Genomic DNA, 25132 nt, shown 5'->3' on the forward strand with positions numbered 1-25132 from the left:
ATATCAGGGATGAATATCAGGGATCTAAGATTACCATACTCTCAAACATCAGCATTTCTGGGTGTTTTAGACACTCTACAGTTAGGAGAGAGGATCAGTGATTCTATGCCCATTTACATCATTTTAATTTAGCTTGGATTCTCTGATCCGTAAAATAATTCGTCCCAATATTGTTAGATATTTATTTTATGGCAACTAAAAAACAATAGTACTTTTCAGAAGTGCTAATAACTAGCTAGTTAACTCTAAGGATACTTAAGGATACTAAGGATACTCACCAAAGATGTCTCCAGTCTTCTGCCAGGCATGTGTGAAAGTCCTGACAGTGCTGAAAAAGCAGCTGCTTGACTCATGTTCAAGTTGCAAAAATCATAATTAAATCTAGTTTTCTGTTATCTCTCTGAACTGACCTGTCCAGAAAAAATATTTTAGGGCATATCTGCTAAATTATATTTCCTGTAAAATAAATTGTATGATGATGGCTGCATTATCATACACTTAGTTCATCTGGTTTGGAAAATTTGTCTCTATATTTCCAAATATTTAAGAGAGAGAAAACCTCCCTAACAGCCCATGATGTAATAAGCTGTATTGCAGGACCCACACAATATTATAGGTTGTACTGGGTTTTGCTGGGATGGAGTTTATTTTCTTCACAGTAGCCCATGTAGAGCTATGATTCAATGTGTGGCTGAAACAATGTTGATAACACACCAGTGTTTTGGCTATTGCCAAAGGCTTTCTCTCCTTCCACTTTTTTCCCTTTCTGTCCCAATAGCAAGTTGGCTGGAGTGGGTAAAGGTTTGGAAGGGGATCCAGCCAGGACAGGTTACCCCAAATGACCAAAGGGATATTCCAGATCATATGGTGGTGTGCAATAAAAGCTCAGGGAAAGGAGGAGAAAGGGGTCATGGTTATGACATTTGTCTTCCAAGGTAACAGCTACACATGATGAAACCCTGCTTTCCAAGAAAAGTCTAAACATCTGCCAGCTCATGGGAAGTATGAATGAACTCCTTATTTTTCTTTACCTGGGTATGCAGCATTTGCTTTCCCTATTTAACTGCCATTATCTCAGTACATAACTCTGTCCATCTCCTATTTTTATTCCTGACCCACATCAGAGAGGAGTGAAAAGTGTTTGGCTATTGACCAGAGTCAATCCACCACATGCTGTCACTAAACCGTTTTGGGAAGGTTCCCTGGGCAAGGAGAGGATGCACAAACATGTAACTGGTCCAGTGACTACAGCATCTTTCTAGCAGAGGAAACATCACAAAATGAAACCAAAATAAATTAAACTGAATTACTCCTAGGAGCAAGAAGGAAAACAGAGGTCTCCCAGCCCACTCTCCCAAATATTAGTTTGGAGGAAGAGGTAATTTGATCATAGTTTGTCTTTGTGCCTCATTCTGGAGGACATTCAAGCATACAAATCCTGATCATAAGGAAATGCCTATTTGTAAGGCAGAGACCCAAAGTCCTGTGGGGCACTATGGTGGCCTGGGCTCAGCAGATACACTTCACCTTGACCTTTCTTATTGGCTAGTCTAAGTAAGTCCTATGATAGCGCTGCTGTGTGTCATATCCAAGAGAAATAATTCTTCCCAGGCATCAGGTAAGAGCAAGGTGACTAATTCAGAGTTCTCTGTTTCTAAAATAAGCACCTTCTGTGTATTTATCTAGTTTCAAATCATGTGTTGGAGATTGAAATAGCCCACAGACACTTCTCAGTCTACTGTCAATATTTCTTTATTTCACTTGTTCTTTATTATTTAAGAGAAAGGAACACTACTAAAAAGTGGTATAAAAGTGTGTAAGTATTGATAGGCTGTTTTATGGGAATAAATCATATAGATTGAGCATCTTGCCACTAGTGGAATTGCATCTGTATTTAGGAATTCTAACACTGTAGCTGCAGAGTATCCTGGGCACAGGCCCAGCACTGAAAATGAGAATTGTGGTTCCCCATATCCCTCGGAAGAACTAGAGAACATTAAGTGTAAAATGTTTCATCAAAAAACAGGAGAAAAGCTAGACGGTCCTATTGAGTGTGAGACCATAGCAGATGGTTCTGATGTCAGGATGGAAAACTGAGACAGAAATGATAGGAAACCTTTTAAGAAAGCTGAATGCAAATTAACAGAGAAATTTTATTTAACTTTTCCACCCTTTCCAATGGTTGATATTCCCAACAAGGGATTTAATTCTCTTCTGCTTTATAGCACTGTCATTCTACTAAATTACTCTTGGTTGTGATCTTTACATGTGCTCTGCCCCATAACTTCTAAGTTTTATGAATTGGCAATAACAAACAAACCGGCCATGACAACCCCTATTAAACTCCTTCATCATCAACAGTCTTCTGAAAGATAGAACCCAGCAACATGATTGGTGTAGGTAGATAATTATTAGGTCTATGCATTGTTATCATAAGAAACAGGTGTGGACAAAACATGACAGATGAGAGACATTAATTAGGAGCTTTAAAAAGATAACTAAGATGATGCAAGAAGAAAGATTAGACACTGGCTGTCTATCTTTGTGCTACTTGTTTTTTTTCCCTCCAGTCATTTAATCCTGTAACTCTCTTTGTGATGTGTTTGCTTTGTCTTTCTTTGTGTCCTTTACCTTCAACTATAGTTGATTTTACAGTCTAAAATGACAATAAGATCAAGCACTTCTAGAAAAACAGATTTTTTAAACTCTAATAAAAACATGCATTTATTTTAGTACAACTTTTTTCCTAGAAGTAGTACAAAAGAAGAGACATTAATAAGAAAATACTAAGTCAATTAGTTTGAACTGTTATTTATCATGAGCAATTTTCATCTACAAAAGAAGTATAGACACACAAATGAAGAGCTGTTTGCATCATTTTAATATTATATTGTGCATCTAGATATCTTTCTAATAAGTTAGCAGGGTGCACACTGCTCTATAAAGAAATATTCATATTTTATGTCCCTGGTAAGGAGGACAGCTTCAATGAATTAATTTTTTTTTCCTAAAGAAAACCTAGTTTTACTAAGTTACAGTATATGTGTTCAAGTATAAACTACAAATTATGTGCATATAATGTGCTATAATTCACCTGAGTGCAATTATCATTCCTGATTTCCTTTTCTAGAAAAAAAATTAACTCTGTAACTGTAAAAGACATGCTTAACTTTCAGATCTGTTTATAACTTCTATGAGATACTGAACAGAATTTCTATATGAAAATAAACAAACTCCACATAATAATAAACAAAACATTAATACTTACATAAGGGATTGTGTCCAAGGTGTCTGTGTTGACAATTATAGGGGCAGGGCTTGCCTGAAAGAGAAAAAAAAAAAAAAGAGAAAATAAATTTAAAGATCTGATATTAATATTGACATAACCATAATGATACATTAAATTAAAAGTCTAAAAGCGTGTCTTCCCATTGAATTCAAATTGTACAACAGTACATAACTTTGGGTACTGTTCAATCAATTAAGGATGAAGGAAATAGATTCTCAGCCTCGAAACCACAGCTCACTGTGGTCTTTCTTAGGCTTTGGATCACATCCTGAATATATAATACCAGTCATTCATTTTTTAGTAGAACTATAAGAAACCTGATGTATTCAACTCACAATTAGGGGATGTTGGGGTTAAGGGTTTCAGCTTCCCTACCTTACAAGTCCATCTTTTGTGTGTGGGCAGAACCACGATCTTTACAGAGGATAAACATCAACATTTAATGTGTACACTACTTAGAAGTATTATATATGCTACGAAGTATATGTATATGCACATGTACTACGACATTTATGTCAAGGCTGTATATTCTGGATGGTTCATATGCACTCAGCTGAGGTTCAGATTGAAATACATATCCAATTAAAAAGATTTGTGAATCTGCAAAGCTGCCCAACCTGATCTTTTATTTATTGATGAAACTCATATTCAGGCTAGTTTCCAGCCACTTGAAGTGCCCTAACCTCTTCCTCTTCCCACGTGGTACAGATCCAAGGCTGAGCTCTGATTTGATGCAGCTGCATAATCTTGGCTCTGACTGGAGAAAACTACAGAGTTGTGAGAAAGTGTAGGCCAGAGGCAAACACCATCACTAAAATGTTAAACTGAGGCAGGACTGCTGAGATGGGATTGTTAATAACTCAAGGACTCAAGAGAAGGATCAACATGTAGTCAGTACTGTACAAAAGTGATGGAAGGCATCCCTTCTCTGCTTGACTAGTGCCTGCTCGGGCAGCAAAGACTCTTCAGGCACTGTCATGGGGTGGTTAAAATACTAATGTTTGGCACAGTTCTATTTATCTACAGTGCATATTTGTCAATGAATGACTGTCTGTACTTTAAACTCATACAGACCACAGTGTTTTTTTGTGCATGGTAGGCATGAACATGGCACTACTGAAAACACTAATGGTATTTCTATTGTCAAATATTCACTGCAGGATTTCAAAACCTAAGTAAAAATCCAAATTAAGAATGTGACATTGGAGCAACAGTTCAAATCCTGTGAGAATATCACAGGGGTTTTTTTCTAGTTTTTGTGCAATTATTGAAAGATAATTCTGTGTCCAAAGAAATTATATGTTAATGGATGACAGCTACTGCTGATTAATGCCATTATTTCTATACAACGGTGTAAGCCACAAATAAAAACTGAAATGCATACAATTTGGTGTGTCTACTTTTCATGGCATGTACCAGTTGTCATGGTAAGGTCCAATTTAATAGTAAAATGCTTAGTATCTGAAAAGACATTATACACCCATACCCAGTTATTCTCACTGTGTCCCATAACACTGGACACACTGAAGTGATATGTAAAAGCTGAAGGCTGCATGATCATAATATTTTTTGCTTCAGGCATATAGATTTATTTATAATTGTATTATCATTGAAGGTTAAACAAAGGATTTCCTTTTTAGAATCACAGTTTTTACTTTCATGAATATTTAACTCCATACACTTAAAGGGTGCTACCTTTGCTATGGGAAGAAAAAGCTTGGGGTTTTTTATAGTATTGATGCTACCTTCTTTTTATTTTTACCAACTGTGTTGGTCTATTATCAACGATAAACAAAGCTTGGAATTTTCAGAATAAAAGCATCTTTCCACTGATTTAAAAAAAAATACCTATTAAAATAACAAACATATTTCATAATCAATTTTCCAAAGCACTATCATATTATCACCAATCTCTTCTAACTGATTGAGGAACAAAGCCTTATATCTGTATCAGATTTTCTGAAGTAAAGTTAAAGAAATAGGAAACTAGCAAATGTGGAAACACCACAAAAAATAACATTTAGGAGAATTGTAATTTCTTTTGAAAACTCAGTTATTCCTTCCTCTTATAAGCAGATGCAGAACCTGCACATTCTTCATCCTGCACCCTTCTCTAAACATCCTCAGATGGCTGAAGATAGCAAATAGATTCTTTCCACAGACTATTCTTTTCCAAGGTAGACTTTTCTGTTGAATGTTCTGTGCTCGGACTCGGTTGTGTTGTGTGTGCCACCATCTTGGTTATCCTCCACACACTTTAACACAGTGGAGAATATGGATTTGGATACAGTGCTCCCTGTGCAGTATGGCAGGTGATGAGGAGATGTCCTTCAAACTGCTGCCCAAGATGTTATTAGTGCAGCCCAATTTGCCATTTGCCTTAACCACTGTAAGGGCACTTGGCTGACTCATGTGCAACTTGTTCTCCACTCCACAAAATTGCAGCTTAGCTGAACTGTGCCTGGCTAGGACTGCTCCAGGTTTTATTCTGTCCTGGGGCAGGAATTCCTGCCCATTGAACTCTGTGATGTTCGTCTCAGCCCATTTCTTCTGTCTATTGAAATTCCTTTGAAAAGCAACTGTCCAATGTATCATCTGCTCTTCCCAGTCTGGTATTATTTCAAACCTTGCTGACAGTGCACTTTACATAATCATTCTGGTTATTAATGAAGATGTTAAAAAGCATTAGCACCTGTATCAACTCTGTATGAAAACTACAAGAAACTTGCCATCAGTGACTGGACTTTGAACTGCTGACCACTACCCTTTGGATCTGGTGGTCTAGTCAGTGTCCCACTCATCTTCTAGTAAGTACATCCATCCATTCGGTTTCTCTCTCATGTGGTTGAACTGTGAATTCGTGCTGAAGGCCTTGATAAAATCAAGGCAAATGACAGCTACTGATTTTTCCTCATCCACAGAGCTAGTCTTCTCATCACAGAAAGCTGTTAGGTTGGCAAGGCAAAACCTAACCGTTGTAAATTGACCTCCCTCTGTGTAATCACCTTCTTCTGTCCTTCATGAGCCTTGATAAGACTTCCTGGAGGCATCCACCAGAATGTTTCCATTTGTTAGCTTCCTACCTAATCCTGATCCCCAGGTTATCACTTGGTCCATCATCCTTTCCACATTAAAAATCGGAGCATATGAAGCTGCTCTGAATGGTGTGATCCTTCCCTGATTGGCCCTTCTACGCAGCTGGTAAAGAATTAGTTTTCAAGCTAGAATATTTCTCAGGGTTCATTTCAACACTGTTCTTATTGTACTTTTTACTGATTGGAAGAATTGAACTAAACTATCAAACTATTTTCTGCTACTGAGACATTTATCCTGATCAGACAGATGGGCATGAAAAAATTCACAGAGCAATAGTTTCAGATGGATATAGTGACTACAACCACTCTCACAACTAATACCATCAGTACATTTTCCTTTTCTGTTCCTCCTGTTTATATCTGTGCATGTGTTTGCATGTGTGCATGTGTGGGACAGTGCATCTGTGTGATAACTTGTCTTTTTAGTATTTTGGGGTTTGTTTCTTTTGTTTTCTTTAATGACAAAAATGATTTAATAAAAACATTTTCCTTCGGACTCTCTGATATATGGTAATTTGAAGAATGCTGAGCTCCTGAGCTCCAACATTGGATTAAAGTGTAGGAAACAGAGATGATTTTATTAGCTGGGTCCTGTTTGTAGCTCATACTTTAAAGAAAAGTAGGAGACTTCAATCATGCAAAGTTGAGAAGACAGTTTGCAATCACTGGCAACAAAATAGTCCTGTAATCCCAGTGAAATTACTGAAGGGATAAATCGAGACAATCAGCATCGACAGAGAGTCAGAAAGATTTTACCTTCCAGGATGATGTGTCTGTATCTGTGCTGACTTGAAAACCTGCTACATGTACCGGTTCACCAAATTCTCAAAAAAGATACTCAGGTATCTCTGTACTTATGGAAACACTGAAAAATCTATCAACCACAACGTATCAACAGTACTTCCAATTGTGCATAAATTAACAAAGACATACAAAAAATTGTCTAGATTCTCTCAAGAACCTCTGCCTACTGTGTCTTTGAGACAGCATTGCCTCTTATCTCTCATAATCTATATACCCACCCATACTCTGTATCTAGGTTTGAGACTGAGTGAGAAGAAGAAATAGCTTTCTGGAAAATAATTACTTTATTCCTAGCTCTGCCCTTTGACCTGCTCTTCAGTCTTCACCAAGACATTGAATTACACTTTACTGAGGTTTTCCTAGCTGCAAAATATAACCAAGCCAATCACCAGAATATTAGTGAGTACAGTAAATTGAGTGATCCTGTTTTCCTCATTCCTCATTCACTTTCATTTATGCCCCCATCCTTAACTATACATTAAGTATTATAATAAACTGATAATGTATCATGTGGGCTGTCAGCCTTATAGCTCCTGCTCCCTGCACAGACCTTTCTCTTGTCCTTGATTAGAAGCAGTGCTTTCAGCTGAACCATCTCTGTGCTTTGAAGAAAAGGGATCACACTTGACAGCTGCAGTGACAGATTGGCATAGCTGAGACAAAACTAGAATAGCTTTGGGGAAAAAAGTAAAAAGGAAGATTTTTTTTTATTTTTCTTCTTAAAGGACTTGAGCACAACAGACTTTGCTTCCACAAATATATACGAGATTGTTCTGCTTGCAGCAATTCAGACGGTCTAGTTGCTCTTCCGCCAAAAGCACAACTCAGAAGCAGGGTAAAGTAAAAGCACTTGAAGCCAGCAGAAAGAGAAGGAAAAGGCACACGGTCTAGTTCATGAACATTTACTCTGCTACCAAATTCTCTACAAGTGTATGACATGACTCATGCCTCTCAGACAAGATGAATTTTACCACAAGTGCTAGCATTATCCTGGTTGACTGGTTTGGCTTATAGCACTCACAGATGTAGAGATTATCCATATTATACTGAGCTTCTGTCTTTGTTCAGCATTCATAACTCTTTATTTTAACTGTTCCTACTATGCAGTGCTGTATTCAACACCAGACCATGAAATCACTTGCATAGTTATGTGGTAACTATTTTATAAATAATGAGCACAGCACACTACTTCTTAACTAGAAAACACAATCAAGTATGTGATCATTTTGAAACTGCCCACTTATGCTTATTCCTCACTGCAATTTTAATTTCATAGAACTATAGAATCATTAAGTTTGGAAAAGACCTCTAAGACCAAGTTCAACCATTAACCCAGCACTGCCAGGTCCACCACTAAACCACGTCTCTTATTACCCCTTCTACCCTTTTTTGAACACTGCCAGGGACAGTGATTCCACCACTTCCCTGAGCAGCCTGTTCCAATGCTTGGCCACCCTTCAGAGAAGAGATTTTTCTTAATATCCAATCTCGACCTCCCCTGGTACAACTTGAGGCCGTTAGGGCATTTGACTCAAAATTCTATATTGCTCATTTCCCTGTTAAGGAATCAACATCATTACTTGCACTATTACATTTAAGTAAACTCAAAATAAAGAGGTGATGAAATTTAGAGTAATACAACAGTGTACATAGTACCATTTTAAAAGTAAGTTGTGTTGTCAGTGGCTTATTGCCATCTTTTGCAGACAATGGACTCTGTGAACTGTACATCATAGTTAAGGGCTTATCTTACCAGGCAGCTACCCCTAAATTCTAAAACACTCTCTGGAATATATATTTGCAATTTTATTTTCCTTCAAAATGTTAGCATTTTGTGTCCTAATATTACAAAGTGGAGCAGGCCCTATATTTGTACATGAATAGGGCATGCTGCATTTCTCAGATACATAGTGTCAGTCTGTTTAAGGTCTTAAGACAGCAATGCTGAATTAGTTTAAATTCATTTCATATTGTCAAGAGTTTCCTTTCACAATTGTAAGAAATAGATTTACATTTACACACAATGGCAGGAAAGATTAAATGACAATTTAGATGTCAAAACAGTAATTCTCTGGCATGCCATGAGGCCTCAAGATCACAGAACACACAGAACCTTTTCTGTATTTACCACTGAATTACAAACTGTAAGACTAAGAAGGATAAAAAGTCATTTCCTTGTTATTAATCAGAAAATGTAAAAGATAGGGAACCTCTTTGAACATCTAAAGAATGACTTTTCAGTAGACAATCCTACCTTTACTTAAAAACATAAAACAGAAGTCAAAAGCAGCTCTGCTTGCAGGCTGCAGCTGTCAAGAATAGAAGCAAAATGCCTCAAGAAATCCTCAAGACCACTCCCTACATATCTAATGCAACCTTATATAAAGTAACTTAATTTAAACATAAATTATACCTTTCAAAGAAGGTGGCCTTATTTTCAGATTTGGGTTTTACATCGGTTTTCACTTAATATGTAGAAATTATTTCCTGTTTAAAATTGTATTATCTGACATAATTTAAAAAAAATATTTAGACCCAAGGAAAACATAGCATTTCTGTGTGGACCCCTAGGCTATCAGAGGGAATGGCAAGAAAGCACCTACTTTACAGTTGTTGAAGCTTCCCCGGAAGTTTCCTCTTACCCGTTAGCAATTTGAATTAGCAATGATTAACATAGTAGGTAACTTTTTGCTCAATATAAGATCCAGTAAAGGACACAGAAACATCAATGGGAAAAGCCCTATAGAGAATGAGGGATAATTATGGTACATCAAAATTTCCAGTGAAGATATTATTCAACTAAATGTTATTACGCATTAAATTTTGAGGTGACAACCTTCCTATCACTAGACAGGATGGATCCATCCATCTCATTCTAGGATACCAAGTGCCATATTATGACTCACACAGAGGTCTCATTATCACATCTCTACTGATCCACAAAAGCAATTCATGCAGTGTCTTACACCAGTGTTCCAGCTTTGATCAGAAATCTATGCCTAAATCCTGTGTTTACATATACCACTTCAGCACATGTTCTTGGCCTTTTGAAAGTGAATGGGCCATAACATTAATTTATGACACAGATCTCAGCTCTGATCTCTGCTCTATCTCCACTGTCCTATCACTACATATCAAATACCTGTCAAGTTCTTTATACCTGATTAGTATATTAATGTGTCACATCATCCATGAGTGTGGACTACTTCTTACATTTTTTTAAAAATAGTTTTTCTCTTCAATTGGATTTTAATCTTTTACAAAATGATCATAACTAAGTGGCAAGTGGACATGTACATATGTATAAATATAGATATCTATAAGCATACAAACATTAGCATCCAAAAGAGAGCAGTAGAAATGGTGAAGGGCCTTGAGGGGAAGCCACTTCCTCATAAGGGGAAGAGCAGGGGCAAGCACTGGCAATCAGTGACAGGACCTGAAGGAATGGCCTGAAGTTGTGTCAGGGGAGGTTTAGGTTGGATATTAGAAAAAGTTTCTTCACCCAGAGGGTGGTTTGGTTGGGTACTGGAACAGGCTCCCCAGGAAAGTGGTCACAGCACCAAGCCTGATAGAGTTCAAGAAGCATTTGGACAGTGTTCTCAGGCACATGGTGTGATTCTTGGGGATGTCTTGTGCAGGGCTAGGAGTTGGGTTTGATGATTCTTTAGGGTACCTTCCAACTCAGAATATTCTATGATTCTGTGATTTTAGGCATCCTATTTAACCCAGCTGCATGCTTCTTTTTTCCTTTTTTCTTTCAGCCTTGGTGTGCACAAAGATAAAACTCCTTCCCAAGAGAGAAAAACAAAAGCAAAGCAAAAAACTATAGCCATTCTTTTATAGAATCATAAAGTCATTTAGTCTGGAAAAGACCTCTAAGGTTGTCAAGTCCAAATGCTAACCCAGCGCTGCCAAGACCACCACTAAGCCACACCTACAAATACTCCAACACTTTCTCCAAATGCTGAGTGGGGCCAGAGGGAAAACAAATGCATGTGTGACCCCAACAAAATGATGGAAGGGCTTGATCTGGACTGCACTTGCAACCTTAATTATGGTATTTTCTCATTTTTGGCTTTCCCTCCTTTCTCTTCAAAAGAGAAGGCTGACCCCACCATATAACTTTTTGTTTTTAAAATCATGGTACACCAAGCCTACAGAGAAGTTATCCAGTATCTTATTCCATTACCTTTCTACATCCTGAAATACCTGAAGTTTGAGTGTAACATTTATTTCTTTGTGGAGGTTTTATAACCAGCCTCAAAAACACAGAAACAAATAGACTAAAAATTACAATGCAGATGAAAAGAAGAAAAAAAGAGAATGCAAAACTAAATGTGAAATAGGGGAATTACTTTAACAGAATTCAGTAGCTGTTCAAGAGGTTTATCAGAACATAAAGTTCAAAGAATGAAACACATGCTGTTAGGAACTAATCCATTACACTGAGCACTGTAAACAGCAGCCCAGAAAGAATGGAATCAGTGCCAAAGACTGATCAACTCTGCTGGCAATAGCAGAAGACAACAAGACTTACTGGTGCCACAGCTAAAATTCTCCATAGAGAGAAAAGAATAAGAAATACAAAAGAAAGAGAGAGTTTTGGAAAAGTTCTAATAGTACAAATAACAAAATCGCCACTGAACTTGTTTCAGTACTGAATTGGCCACAAGAAGAGCAGGGGATTACTGTGGTTCATAAAATCCAACAAAGTAACTCATGGATTCTGGCTAAGTATATACAGAGGCAAAGCTATTTTGTCAAATGCTTTCACTGAATTAATACGTAAATAACTATATAGGAAGATCTTGAAGAAATAAACTCAATTGTGAATATCTGCAATAAACTCAAAATTGAGTTCATCTGTGCTGGAGTAAAGAATGTTTTGATTTTTATGTCAGAGAAAGTAAGTTTCTAACCTAACGTCCTCTGGAGAAGTTTTAATTGATGTCCCAAAGTGTCCCTTTATGTCCCAGAATCATTACATGATGAATAAAATTAACAAAATAATTCCAAATATATCGCTTGCTGACAGCCTGTTTCAAACCCTAAATCACTGCAGGACCCCTGCACCCACAGTACATCAGTTCAAAATATAAGAAATATTCATATGTGAAGTGCAGCTACCCAGGGCTTAGGGGGAATCAGCCGTTTTACATGGTTTAACCTTGTGTGGCATAAAATGCTTTTCTCAATGGAGATGCTCTGTTACATGAATTACACCTATTTGGTACTTTACTATAGGGCTTGCCAACCAATGTTTAATCTCCATCTAGGCCCCCCTGCAATGAGCAGGGACATCTTCAACTAGATCAGGTTACTTAGAGCCCCATCCAACCTGACTTTGAACATTTCCAGAGATGGGGCACCCACCACCTCTCCAGGCAACCTGTGCCAGTATTTTACCACCATGATTGTGAAAAACTTCTTTCTTATATCTTATCTAAATCAATCATCTTTTAATTTAAACCCATTAGCCCTTGCCCTATCACAAAAGGTCCTGTTAAAAAGTCTGTTCCCATCCTTCTTATAGGACCCTTTCAAGTACTGTAAGGCCACAATAAAGTCTCTCAATAAAAAAAGAAGTGGAAGCAGTGCTACAGCCACAAGGAAAGTTATTGTGGAAAAACAGAAACACATAAAGTAGTAACTGATTATTCTTTTATATATATCCTTACATATCCTCTATTAAGAGCTTTCCATGGAGAAGGAAAACTACACCTTCTTCTCCTAACACATAGTCTACTAAAATGTGTTGCTGGTGACCTCTTAATTCTTAGAAATAGCATTAAGCAAAAAATTTCAAAACACAAAATCAACACAACATGGCATGATAAGTTTGAAGAATAATGAAACCATGTAAAGGGACTGAACTTGAGAAGTAACAGCACCACAAAAGGAGCTCTATATATAGAGTCATGGTTTAAGTAAAGAAAGTGCCAGGGGTTATTGTAAGCCTGAGAAACACAATCAACATGACTGGAGAGTACAGCAGGACCAACAGTCTTTCAAAGAAGTTGTACCAGACCTTAAAAATACACCTTACTTGAATCAAAATTACAGGCCTGGAAAAAAAAGAAGGCAATTCCTGTTGAGAAATAATCAAGGGAAGAGCAGCCTTGTGAACTTAAAACAATTAGATTATAGGTGCAAAAAGGTGAATCAATACTAAAAACACAGACTTCAGAAGCTGAACTAAAAGCAAAAGGAAGAAATGTAAAAAAAACCCAACAAATCTTTGGTGTTATGAATGATGCTGAAAAACAACCCATATAGGGAAAATTATACTTGCATGCTTTTCAACAAATATTTTGCTAATTTTAACATGGGAATATTTTCAGTTTCTTGTGAAGGGTAGCCAGGTAGATTTTATACACAGATATAACTGTGTGGCAAATTCAACAAACTATAGTATAGTCTCTCCAGAGGAGACATCAAAGCCTTGTTGCCCTTGTATAAACTTATACTAAGCACTGAAATACATTCCATAGGTAGTATTCACATTCTGACAGATGGGTGATGTGACCTATGAGGTCTTTCCCCATTGTTATATTTTAGCATTCTGTCATTTCTGAACAGTGTTATTTTGGCTAGAATTGGATAAAGAAACACTGAGTAAAAAATTATCTTAAACTGAATTAAAATAGATGGTCGCAATTTTAATGGGGACTTATCTAGCAGCAAGTAACATGGCCCTTTTTCTATGAGGCAGGCAAAAAAGTAACACAGGTCACCACTTTGAAATATGACTGTTCTTAGATGATAAGATGCCTTTTAGTTACTGATATAAAGACATATTTTCTGCTTTGTAAAACACAAACATTTAAGATGCTGCTATTTGTACACATTATTAGCGGTGATCCAGACAAGACTAGGAAAGCTCTGTGCTCTCTGGATTTGCTGTGTGAATGTGTATAATTAAAAGCCACTTATCCCACAAACAACCTTCCTTGTACACAAGACAACATTGACCTTTCACTGTCACTGTATCGAACAATAGATGTAACAATCACAGAGAAACAAAACCTAAAAATTGTCAGAACTGATCTACCAAGATCAATTAGGGGAACTTCAAATGTCACAGCAACCCTTCATGAATTTAACATGATCCCCGAAAACACTGGAACATTAAATGGTTCATAACATCAAGGCAGCCTCTTCCTATAGTAATAACAGCAATAATAACAATAATAAGCAGCTCCTGGTTATGTCCTCTGTCTCTGATATGATGGTGGTTTGTTTCTCTTTTTTTAATGGAAAAGCTCCAGGAAAGGACTTTCAGAAATAAGCTCTGATTACTGTTAGGAAAAAAGAAAAGATTTCCTGACAAAAAAAGCACTATACACCAGGTGCTAGGAGACAACACCTGTAAAAGGACTAAGCATAGCATTTAGTAACATAAACAGAGCTGTCTGCTTACGGCAGGAGGTAAGTAGAATACAGGAATCAAAGAGCGCAGTCTTAAAAATATTCAGCTTCAGGAACTCAGATTTCTCTTGCGATTGCACAGCAGTGCTTCAACCTCAAAACCAGTTCAACATCTATTCCAAGAAACTGACATTCAGACATGAGGCAGCCTTTCCCCAGAACCCTTTGGACAGATCCAGTCTCCTCCTACCCTATCTTTTAGGCACCAATCCCACCCTCCAAAAGAAAATATCCCCCTCATTCAGTAAATCATGATGCCTGCCAGAAATATCACATTTACCATTCTCAGCCTGTTGTAAATCCTGACTTTCGCCATAGGACGTCTGGGGAAAATTAACACCTTATGTGATGGTCCTTTCCAAAAGCTAACCAACTTCACAGGCAGGTGTACCAATTCTGAGTACTAACATATAAAACCCCACTGCAGACCTGACCCTGATACTAAATAAATGTTTGGCTGGGAGGACAAGAAATGGGAACATCGTGTGCTTCAGAGGAATGGGAGAAAAATGACATAGAAAATATTATAGCAAGAAGAACACAGAATCTGTGGGAAGCACAAAGTTTTTTAGGGCAGCCGTAACAAGGAGAAATCAAGAGACTCCAAAGTTAAAGTCAACCCATCCTTCACATGCTACTATAAGCTTTGTGAGACATTTTGAAATGTCTTATTTGATTACAGTATAAGCTCTCTACTCATACACAAACAGGGGGCCAAGCATCTTTTGTTATCAGCCCATCTGATATTGAAGATACTTTTGCTCACTTATTAGCTCAATACTGATCTGATACAGTTAGAACTGAATAATTCTTGACAGTTTAGATATATGTATCTTTTACAAAATATTAGTATATTTTCATTTAAAAATAATCCCATTAAATTTATATTTCACATGAAATGAAGACACACAGAAGAAAGATACCCTCTTCTTTTCTTTCCAGCACATTCCACCTAGCTTACCTAACCCTGTTACCAGAAACATCATCCTGCATCTGCTATTAAAATATTTCCAGTGCATACGACACTAATATAAATAAATTGTTTTTTCAAAATATTTTGAATTAAAATTAGTAACACATATTGATGTAAACATAGAAGAGATCATTTATTTAATTGTTTTATTTTATACATGATACACAATATCATACTACTGTATGTCACTTGGTGATAAGCAGTAATACCCATATGTTCAATTTATATAGTTATATACAATTGATAAATACTGCTTCATTTAAAAGCTATGTCTCAATTTCAAGTTTTTTTAATGTAGCTCTCTCTTTTCTTTATCATTAATGATAAAATTGAAATATTGTCACTATCTCTTAACTCCAGGTATATAGAACTAGACATTCTCTCTCCAGAATCACCAGCTTTTTTAAAAGGCAGTTCTTTATCCATCATCCTTTTATCAGAAAGAAACACAGGAGACCTATGGTCGGAGATCTGAGTTCATTCAGCTCGACAGAATTCAGTTTAAGCCATTTTCCCCCCAAAAGAAGCCTAACCCTCAGAACTTAAATTTTGAAAACATGCCTTATTTTAAAGATATGTTACAGTTTTCTTACCGAGACAAAAGAATCAAATGAACCCTGCTCCCGATTCTCAATAGATGAAATTGTTTTCAACCAGAGGAGATAGCTTGAAATATCAGATATTTCAGAATGCTCCATACTGAAAGCTGCAAGATTAGCAGGACTGAGGTGAGACAGACTTGCAAAAGGAGGACTTTGGCTGTGTTACATAAAGTTCTAATTAGATCCTTGGTACAAATTGCTATCCTAAGAATAAAAAGTTAATCAAAAAGCCTCATTGGAAGAATAAGAGGGCAAGATTAGAGCCGAGACAGCTGTTTCACTTTGGGACAATCGTGCAACTGCCTAACTAGATTGTGTTCCACTACTCAGAAGTGAAAATATATGTGTGAAAATTAAAGTGTTCCCTTCGTGTTACTTTGGACTAAACTGTTTACAGCTTGTTTCCCTCAGTAGAACTCAGGAGACCTCTCTATATTTTTATTCTGGTACAGCAAGCACCCAAATCTCATTCCTCCCTAAAGTCACAGCCAAAACATTTTCATGAAAAGGGAGAAATTTTGAAAGGAACTGAATACAAAATTGGTGAGAAAAAGTATTAAAAGGACTTTAGGTGACAAATCATAAGAATCAACCTACAAGGATTCGTTTAATGTGACTAAATCCTAGAAAACTACCCTAATAACCACAGGATAGTTGATAGATGATTTCTTATCTCTCCCAAAAGATGCAATTCCAGCCTCCATTTCTAAAGTACAGCTGAGAGCTCCCTTTACCTGTTCAGGTTTATATTCCCTCCACTTATGCATGGTACTGTAGAAATCAGAGGGTTTCCATCCTTCAGAGGAAAGACATGTCTGTTTTACCCAGTGGTAAAATCCAGAGCCCACAGAAATCTTGAAGGTTTCAATAAGGTCAGGATTTGAGCGACAATGTCTTTTGGGGAGGAGGATATAGCATATATGTAGGCTGTCTGCTCAGAAAAGTCACACAAAGACTGACATGACACATATTTTCTGGAACTAGATGTCATCTTTTGCTGAAGAAGCTCTAAAGCAAATCTGAATGTCAGAGTTGCTACATAGTCATGATGAAATGGAAATATCAGGTATGAAGGATGAAATACTGGAAATAACAACTCTTATATTCCCCAATTCATCACCTTCTCATAAAAATGGATGTCCAAAAGGAAGTAGGAAGTAATTATTTGTGAAGAAGAGGTGAGAAATTGAAAACTCCCAGTATAAGGGACAAGGAAACAAATGGCCTTAAACAGTATGTAATTTCCAGTGTATTAAACTTTTTTGTTTTGTCTCCTACTAACAGTCCATTTTAGGGTTCCAAACATTCATGGCCAAATTTAATTGAAAAACAATGTCAGAAGGACCAAAATAATTGTCATACTGAGCAAAGTTTAGAAAATAACACTGATTAAAAAAAAGAAAATAAAGACAGCATTAAAAAATCCTACAAGTTTGCCTAGTTTAGAATAAAGTATTTCAAAAAACATGAAAGCCATAAAACATAAGGCAGCACAAATACCTTTTGGATGAACAGATTCTTTAAAAAAAGAAAGAAAGAAAAGGATTTCACCCTAAGGTAAAAACTGCTTTTTTTTTCTTTAAGAAAACCAATTAATGAAAAGACCCAAAGAAGACTTTGCAACAAAACCTATGCAGTTTTACAGAGTGGAGAAGAGGAAAGGAAGATCAAATGCTGCTTCTCCCCTCCACCACTGTACCTACTATTGTGTTGGCTAATAAGAAAATCCTACATTAATTTAAATGTTACATAAATACTTCAGCATTAACTAAAATGCAATATCCCTGCTAAGTATATTTCGGAAAATATCTTATTTGACCAAATGAACATGTTCATTTAGTGGCAATTCTGAAATACGTGAACTATATACACCCAGGAGCAGGCTGCTTTTCCTTTCCCTTAAAACTCCTTCCATCACACTTAGCACATTGTTTGGTATAACAGCTTGAATAAACCTTTAGTTTCACACAGTACAGTTGTCTGTATCAACTCATAGAATCCTAGATGGTTTGGGTTGGAAGAAAGCTTAAAGATCATCTAATTCTGACCCCCTTCCACTAGACACCTTCCATTAGACCAGATCGCTCAGAGCCTGATCCAAGTTGACCTTGAACACCTCCAGGGATGGGGCACCCACAGCTTCTCTGGGCAACCTGTTTCAGTGTCTAACCACCCTCACAGGGAAGGATTTCTTCCTCGTATCTATTTAAACCTACTCTCAGTTTAAAGCAAGTTTAAAGCAATTACTACACGTCCTTGTAAAAAGTCTCTATCCAGCTCTTTTGTAGACCCTTTAGATACTTAAAGGTGCTATAAGGTTTCCCTGGATCAACATGATCAGTATCATTGGCTTCTAAGAAAAGTAGAAGACTTGAAAAGTGAGAGTATAAATAATTAGCCAATTCTTCATTGATTTGAGTAACTAATGTTTAAACCATTATCTTTTAGGACATAAAAGGGATCGCTTATTGTGAAAATGGTTGCAACTAGGTTTTTTGTTGTGTTTCTTAATGAGCTCATAAAATAACGTTTAATTTACAAAGTACCTTATTCTCTAAATTTGAGAGATCCAAATGGACTGTGACAGACATAGTTGAGCCCTTCAGCCAAGCTGATGGCACCTCTGTGAAAACATATTTAATAAAGGACAGAAAATGCCAAGGAGGAGAGAATGAGGGAACAACAGGACCAGAGCTGTAGATTTCAGTACATGTACTTTCTCACTCTCATTCTTCCAATTTTCTCCCTGCTGCAGGGGCAGGTGAGTGGGTGCTGCCAGCTGGTGCCAACTTACCACAACGTTATCTACCAGTCCTCCAAGTAAAGCACCTTTCAAGAGATTTTTTCAATCATATTTTAAAAAATGATCTTATGGAATACCTAAAGATTTTCCAGTATCTCTGAAAAAACACTACAGATATGTAATACCTCAGATTAAGACAGCGATGATAAAACATTAATAAAGAACTCATATGGTATAAAGATCAAAGTATCACAAAAGGTGATATAACTACATCATATAAAAGCTCATACAGTTTATGTATAAAGACAGAACTCTCCCAGTTTTGCCTTTATGTTTTATAGGAAAAATAGCATTCCATGTTCCTTTATCACTTATATGTGTAATGCCATTTATAACACATATTTATTTCTATGAAAACAGGTACTGCTGTCAATCAAGTAAATGTTAAATAATTCAACCAGCAAGATTACGTTTTATAAGGTGATATAACAGATCAGCTGGGAATAGCCCACTATGTCTCCAGCAGAGAATTTTAGAAATTGCTTAACTGTACCTCACCTTTTTAAACCTTTCCAACTGGATTACTGCCTTCCTATGAAACACTAACATGTTTAACTTTTAAAATAAATTTAAGTAGCAAATAGCTTCTATAAAGCTTCATTGGAGTTTTGTCAATGAGTTGTTTACAAACCTCTAACACATTAGGAACAAAGCACAGAGATATCTGAGAAGTCGATTTGGGAAATATTTTACATTAGAAGAATAAGTACAACATAGCCATGCAATTTTATGTACAGGTTTATTTATTTATAGTTTGTAGTGGTTTGAACCAGGTTTTCCCCCTGAAGCTCTCAAACCATGACATGGTTTTAGAAATATGTGGGCTGTTTAAGTCTGAAAGACTTTGCTAGTTACTCTTACTGAATTTTCAATCAAAGGAAAGTAAGGATAGAACAGTGATGGCTAAGTCCCAGCCCAAAACTCCTGTATCACGTCTGAACTTTTGAATCTAATAATCAGAGGCAGTAATATTGCTTTATAATACTTTGAGATCAACTGAAAACCTACTTTTCCCTCTAGTACTGTAGTAAAGATCAGTCATTTCAGCAATTAACTTCTACTTTTGTGGCCTCTAAACTCCTTTGTTGGATTGAATTTGACTGCAAGATATCTACAAAAATGTAATTTTCTTTCCTCGTCTTATCTGCCATTTTTTTTTACAGTGGTTACAAGACAAATTTAAAATTATAAACAAATACAGGAATAGCATTTTCTAGGCATTTGATATATTCAACTTTGAAAACATCCTAATTTTATTTCTTTTAAATCCTGGCAATTCCATATGAGAAGGATTTTAAAGGATTTTTCTTGTTTTTCTTTACTTTTACATAGAAATGGAAAAGTATAGTATGACTTATAAAAACAAACAGACAAACAACTGCAGGATAGACTACTACTTTTCTAGTTCAGAAGGGTACTTAATTTTTGGGTTGACTTTAGCATTCAAAATATTGCCAAAATGCAAAGTCCCACCAACACAGACTGTATCAATGTGCTTGGGGAACAGTGTTAAGCACTGTGTTAAACTGTGAGTCACAACAATGGCTTCTTATTGAACTTCTGTTTTTGAGAAGTCCCCAATGAATAATATTGTTTAAGAAGTTAATGGGTTTTTTTTGTCATTGCTTTGTTCTTACATCTTCAGTATTTTCTCCTCTTACTCAAATTTTATCAGTTTAGAAGTACAAGAACTGGTCAAACTAGGTTGTCCAGCTCAGTACAACACCCTAGCAATGAGGTCAGCTCAAACTGCTGAAACAACCATATTGTACTGACAGAAAAACTTGAAGTAGTGCTGGTTAGGTGATTGCTTTGTATCTCCAAGTCAATATGTGTATCACCCCAAGAGTATAGCCCTTCCTTTAGCTGAAGTTTCTTATAGATTGAATGAGCTGATGCAAACTCACCCACTGCAACAAAGAACTCACTACCCATTGCATCTTTCTTCAGTAACACGAATAACTACTGATATCAAAAAGACAGAAATCCTATCAACATACACATGGCTCATGGATCCAGGAAGTCACTGAGATTCCCAGAAAGGGGACTGAGCTTGATGCTACCCCTCAATGGTGGCCACAAGCAGCAAGGACTCATAAATGTCCAATGAGAAAAGATTCCATATACCCTTCCAATATATGGGTTAATCAAAACCAGCATAAATCAGCTAAAACTTACACTCCTTCAACAAATGGTGCAGGTAGGTTCAGTCCAGCTGTTGCCTACAGGACTAAGCTCAGATTTAGGGATTTAAAATTAAGACCCCCCTCTGTTCTATGTACAATCCACAACAAATGTTTGTCAACCTCCAGGCCTCAGCCTTCCCTGTCTGAAATGAAATGAACATTGACCTAACTCACAAATGTATCAGAGAACAAAAGAATCATATAGCTGTTCTTTCTGAGGTGCTTTAAGAAATGTCAAGACGTCAGGCAGTAAGTGACATCTGGAGAAAACGAACAGGATCAATTTTGCTTTCATCACCTCTTCTGCCCCTGGTTGTTTATTGAACACCAACTAATACTTCAGACTGCAAAAAGAATTTCCTGCATCTTTGTAGTTTTATTATTGCTTTTACTATTATTAACACCAAAACCTAGCTCCTCTACCCCTTATCCACTTGCCATGAAATGTTTCTGCTGTGGCAATTCTGTTGTCTTTTGCATTTTGCTGGTTTGTCAGATTTGCTGAACCTTCAAGTACAAGAGGTTACATGATGAAATAGAAACTGGCAGAAAGTACATTAAGGTTATTATCACCTGAGGACAAATGCTGGCAAGTGAACCACAAGAAAAAAGACTTCCATCTGGAAACAAGACAAAGAGCATACAGGTAAACCCAGTAATTCCACTGCTGTTTTGGCAACCATTCAAAAATGTGAAAATACAGATGAGTTGTTTTGAAAAATAATGTAGAAGTAATAGAACTCTTAAAAAAGAGGACAGAAAGGAGCAAAGGTGAGAAGGAAAACAGATACTAAATTTCCCCAGTACCTACATGTGTTTTAAAAGGGCATTACATAAAATGAGCAAAAGGCAACCTTTTGGTTAGATGTGACGAGGTCTACGATCAGAAGATACAAGGACCCAAGACTTATGAATCTGAAGAGTTTTAGTTTTTGTGCATCCAGCAAAACATTTCTGCAATTCTGCATTTTCATCCACTACAAAGAGCTGATTCGTTCCTTTCTGTACTCTGTATGATTAATGTGATGTTTTATTTCTTGGTATATGAATTAGTTTAGCTGATAGACAGCAAACAGTGCTTAAAACCAAAATAACTAGGGAGTAATCACCTCAATTTTCAGCATGAATTATTTGAAAAGTAACATGTGAATTCCAGGTTTTTGCTGACTACATAGACTTAAACACATCTTAGTAAAAAGAGAAGATCCACTGAGAATACTGCCATGACAACTTAAAGAAAAACAGAACTACAAAAGACAATATTTTTGCAGATTTATGCCTGCATAAGTGATCAGATTGCTTCTACTTTTATACTTGCGGTGGCTGAGCAAGTTAATAACTGCCCCAGAGGCAAGTGCAGTATATCATGACTCTGCTTGTTATGTGTAGTAGGTGTACATGCGGCACAATAGAGAAAAAGTATGTTACAGTCAAATCAAGCTGCAACAATCTGGTCTTGCTCCTCCTCATGCATCTGTAGGGTTTCATGTCTTTAAAGAATTAAAGTTTTAAATAATGTTTTTTAAAAATTGTAATAAGAATTACAGGAACCTATAAATTTTTTCAAAGTTGCTGTAAATCCTATGGGCCAGGTTTTTCAGAAATGCCCTATGGGCCCATGGGAATGTCATGAGGTTCAACAAGGCCAAGTTCAATGTCTTGTACCTAGATCAGGGCAACACCTGATTTCAATACAGTTTAGGGGATGAAATGGATTAAGAGCAGCCCTGCCAACAAGGGTCTGGAGGAACTGGTGGATGAAAGGCAATGAGTGATTGCAGGCCAGAAAGAAAATCGTATCCTGGACTGCATCAAAAGGAGCTACTAGGGAGCATCAAAAGACGGACTATAAAGATGGTGAAGGGCCTAGAGGAGAAGACATATGAGTCTGAGGTCACCTAATTTGTTCAGCCTGGAGGAGACTGAGGGGAGACCTCATAGTGATCTACATCTTCTTCACGAGGGGAGTGGAGGGGCAGGCACCAATCTCTTGTCTCTAGTGACCAGTGACAGGACACAAGGGAACTTCATCCAAAGGGTGGCTGGGCACTGGAACAGAGTTCCCGGGGAATTCATCATGACACTAAGCCCGACAGAATTCAAGAATTATTTACACAACATTCTCAGGCAGATGGTGTGTTTCTTGGGGTGGTTCTGCGCAGGACCAAGAGCTGGATTCAGTGATCCTTGTAGGTCCCTTCCAGCTCAGGATATTCTATAATTCTATGATTCTAAGTATGACCAGCAGGTTGAGGGAAGTGGTTCTCTCTCTCCACTCCACTCTCATGAGATCCCATCTGGTGCATTACACCCAGGTCTACCATCCTCAGCACAGGAAAGACATGGACCTTATGAAGTGAGTCCAGAGGAGGATCACAAAGATGATCAGAGGGCTGGAACACCTCCTATGAGGACAGTTGGAGAGAGCTGGGCTCTTCCAGCCTGGACAACAGAAGGTTCCAGGGAAAACTCATTGGGGTCTTTGATGTGGGCTTATAAGAAACATGGGGACAAACTTTTTAACAGGGCTTGTAGCAATAGGACAAAGGGTAATAGGTTTAATGACTCTTGATCCTGTGCAGTGCTAAGAGTTGGACTCAATAATTGTTCCAACTCAGCATATTCTGTGATTCTATAAACTAAAAGAGGGTAGATTTAGGTTAGATATAACAAATTTTTTTACAGTGAGGGTGGTAAAACACTGGCACAGGTCACCCAAAGATGTGGTGGATGCTCTGGAAACATTCAAGGTCATGCTGGACAGGGCTCTGAGCAACCTCATCTAGTTGAAGATGTCCCTGCTCACTGCAGAGGGTTGGACCAGATGACCTTTGAGGGCCTCTTCCAACGTAAACTATTCTATGATTCCATGATTAATACTTTCAGTAGATGTGCATATGAGTGTTTCCAAAAATTAGATTCCTTCAAAGTATAAAGATCTGCCATCCTCTTCTCCCATCACTTTCTTATCTCCTCCCCAGATTTACCATGACTACATCTCTAGCCAGGTTTTATTAGTTATTCATCTGCAGACAATTTCTACCAATAACCAGTTTCCTGATACTGTTGTTCTGCTCTGAACGTGCAATGCTAAAAAGCATTAATTAAATCACTGAGCACTAAGGATATACAGTTGTCAATAACTGAATGATTTTAATTACTGCAAAATGTTTTCATATATTTCATATACAAATGCACAAATTAGCAGGATAAATAGAAAGAAAAATATATTAATAAGTTGCAGTGAAACCTGGATTTCACTCACATTTTATGGATAGTCATGTTTAACCATTTGGCTTATATGTTTTTTCTATATATCAGAAAGAAGTACAGAGGAATGTACTATAATCACTCCAAGTCTGGCACTAGGAGCTGTGCACTAAGTTCTGATAAGATAAAGAGATAGATGTCTATTGAGGAAACATGATGCTGATCAAACTGCTAAGGTCTTTTATGTTTAAACTCCATTATTTTTAACTCCATACACTAGGAATAAAAAACAAAACAAAACAAAACAAAATCCTTGTTTTACCCATTATTATAAAATGTGACCTGAATATCTGATCTGCTTTGGTTTGTGCTTAATTGCATAAAAGACTATAATTTACCTATAAATGTATTAAAACATTTCATGCGTTTAAGCATGAATGTATAAAGGTCTTGTATACTCTAAATGTGCACATTCAATGTTACCCTTTTTCTATGTTTAAACATACAATTAAAAAATTGAAAAGAATTCATATCATAGGAGTGCGATATTTTATGAATATAGCAGAAATACCAGCTAGCCACAAAACTGCTGCACAGAGCTGGAGTCATACTCTTTGAAGATGAATATTTTAGTACTATATAGTGTAAGTTTTAATTGCTGAAGTTGATTAGTATTTTTTTGTTTTATAACATGTCTTACTAACATTGCATTGAAAAGTTGTGTTTGAGAAGTCAACTG

The 25132-nt window shown here is 36.9% G+C and overlaps 1 protein-coding gene across 24 annotated transcripts in view; it reads right to left on the reverse strand.

Moving 5' to 3' along the window:
- DLG2 (discs large MAGUK scaffold protein 2) overlaps positions 1-25132 on the reverse strand; it is a 1004454-nt gene that overhangs the window by 397590 nt on the left and 581732 nt on the right. For 22 of the 24 annotated variants that reach the window (XM_051779210.1, XM_051779204.1, XM_051779229.1 and 19 more), the window contains one exon: positions 3269-3322. In XM_051779210.1, the coding sequence (XP_051635170.1) occupies positions 3269-3322 (54 nt within the window). Of the gene's footprint in view, positions 1-3268; positions 3323-14899; positions 14975-16185; positions 16306-25132 lie in introns of those variants that run through there. The other 2 variants (XM_051779224.1, XM_051779226.1) reach the window with 2 other exon arrangements.

The sequence above is a fragment of the Manacus candei genome, unplaced genomic scaffold (genome assembly GCF_025592945.1).
Source record: "Manacus candei isolate 608988 ecotype Guabito, Panama unplaced genomic scaffold, ASM2559294v1 h1tg000014l, whole genome shotgun sequence".
NCBI lineage: Eukaryota > Metazoa > Chordata > Aves > Passeriformes > Pipridae > Manacus > Manacus candei.